Genomic DNA, 461 nt, shown 5'->3' on the forward strand with positions numbered 1-461 from the left:
ATGGCGGGGAGCACCAGCAACATTACGATTCGGCTTGGCATGTTCAGACCACCTCCCTTTGACCCGTTGTCTTCTCTGGACGTTCATCCAACCCTCCAGATTCCTGCTCAACACCATCAGCTTCACAAGATGGTGCGTCGCTGGCCTGCCGCATGTCCCCTTGCTGCAAAGAACCATGCTGACCCTCGCCCGCAGAACAAAGACGCGACGCACACCCACGTCCACCTGCACCGCGCGGGCGACGCCGACCTCTTCGAGGACTTCTGCAAGGACCGCCTGCCCGACGACGAGGTCTACGTGCCGGCGCACCTGCAGCCCGTCAACCCGGAGGACGAGGACGACGTGGTGCCCGACCAGCACGCGGCGTTTGGCATCACGAAAGCGACGCAGGCCAAGAAAAAGGCGACGTGAAAGGACCTCGGACTGGGGGCGCTCATGGTGCAGGGGCCCAGGAGCGGCGA

At 63.3% G+C, this 461-nt stretch overlaps 1 protein-coding gene across 1 annotated transcript; it reads left to right on the forward strand.

Annotated features, from left to right (window-relative positions):
- On the forward strand, nt 1–411 carry VDBG_06539 (conserved hypothetical protein; the record flags this gene model as incomplete). Its single annotated transcript, XM_003002931.1, has 2 exons — nt 1–132; nt 196–411. 2 exons carry the CDS (start codon nt 1–3, stop codon nt 409–411), a joined length of 348 nt encoding a protein of 115 aa, XP_003002977.1.
- Between the last annotated feature and the right edge of the window lie 50 nt (nt 412–461).

This window comes from Verticillium alfalfae, genomic scaffold (genome assembly GCF_000150825.1).
Source record: "Verticillium alfalfae VaMs.102 supercont1.8 genomic scaffold, whole genome shotgun sequence".
NCBI lineage: Eukaryota > Fungi > Ascomycota > Sordariomycetes > Glomerellales > Plectosphaerellaceae > Verticillium > Verticillium alfalfae.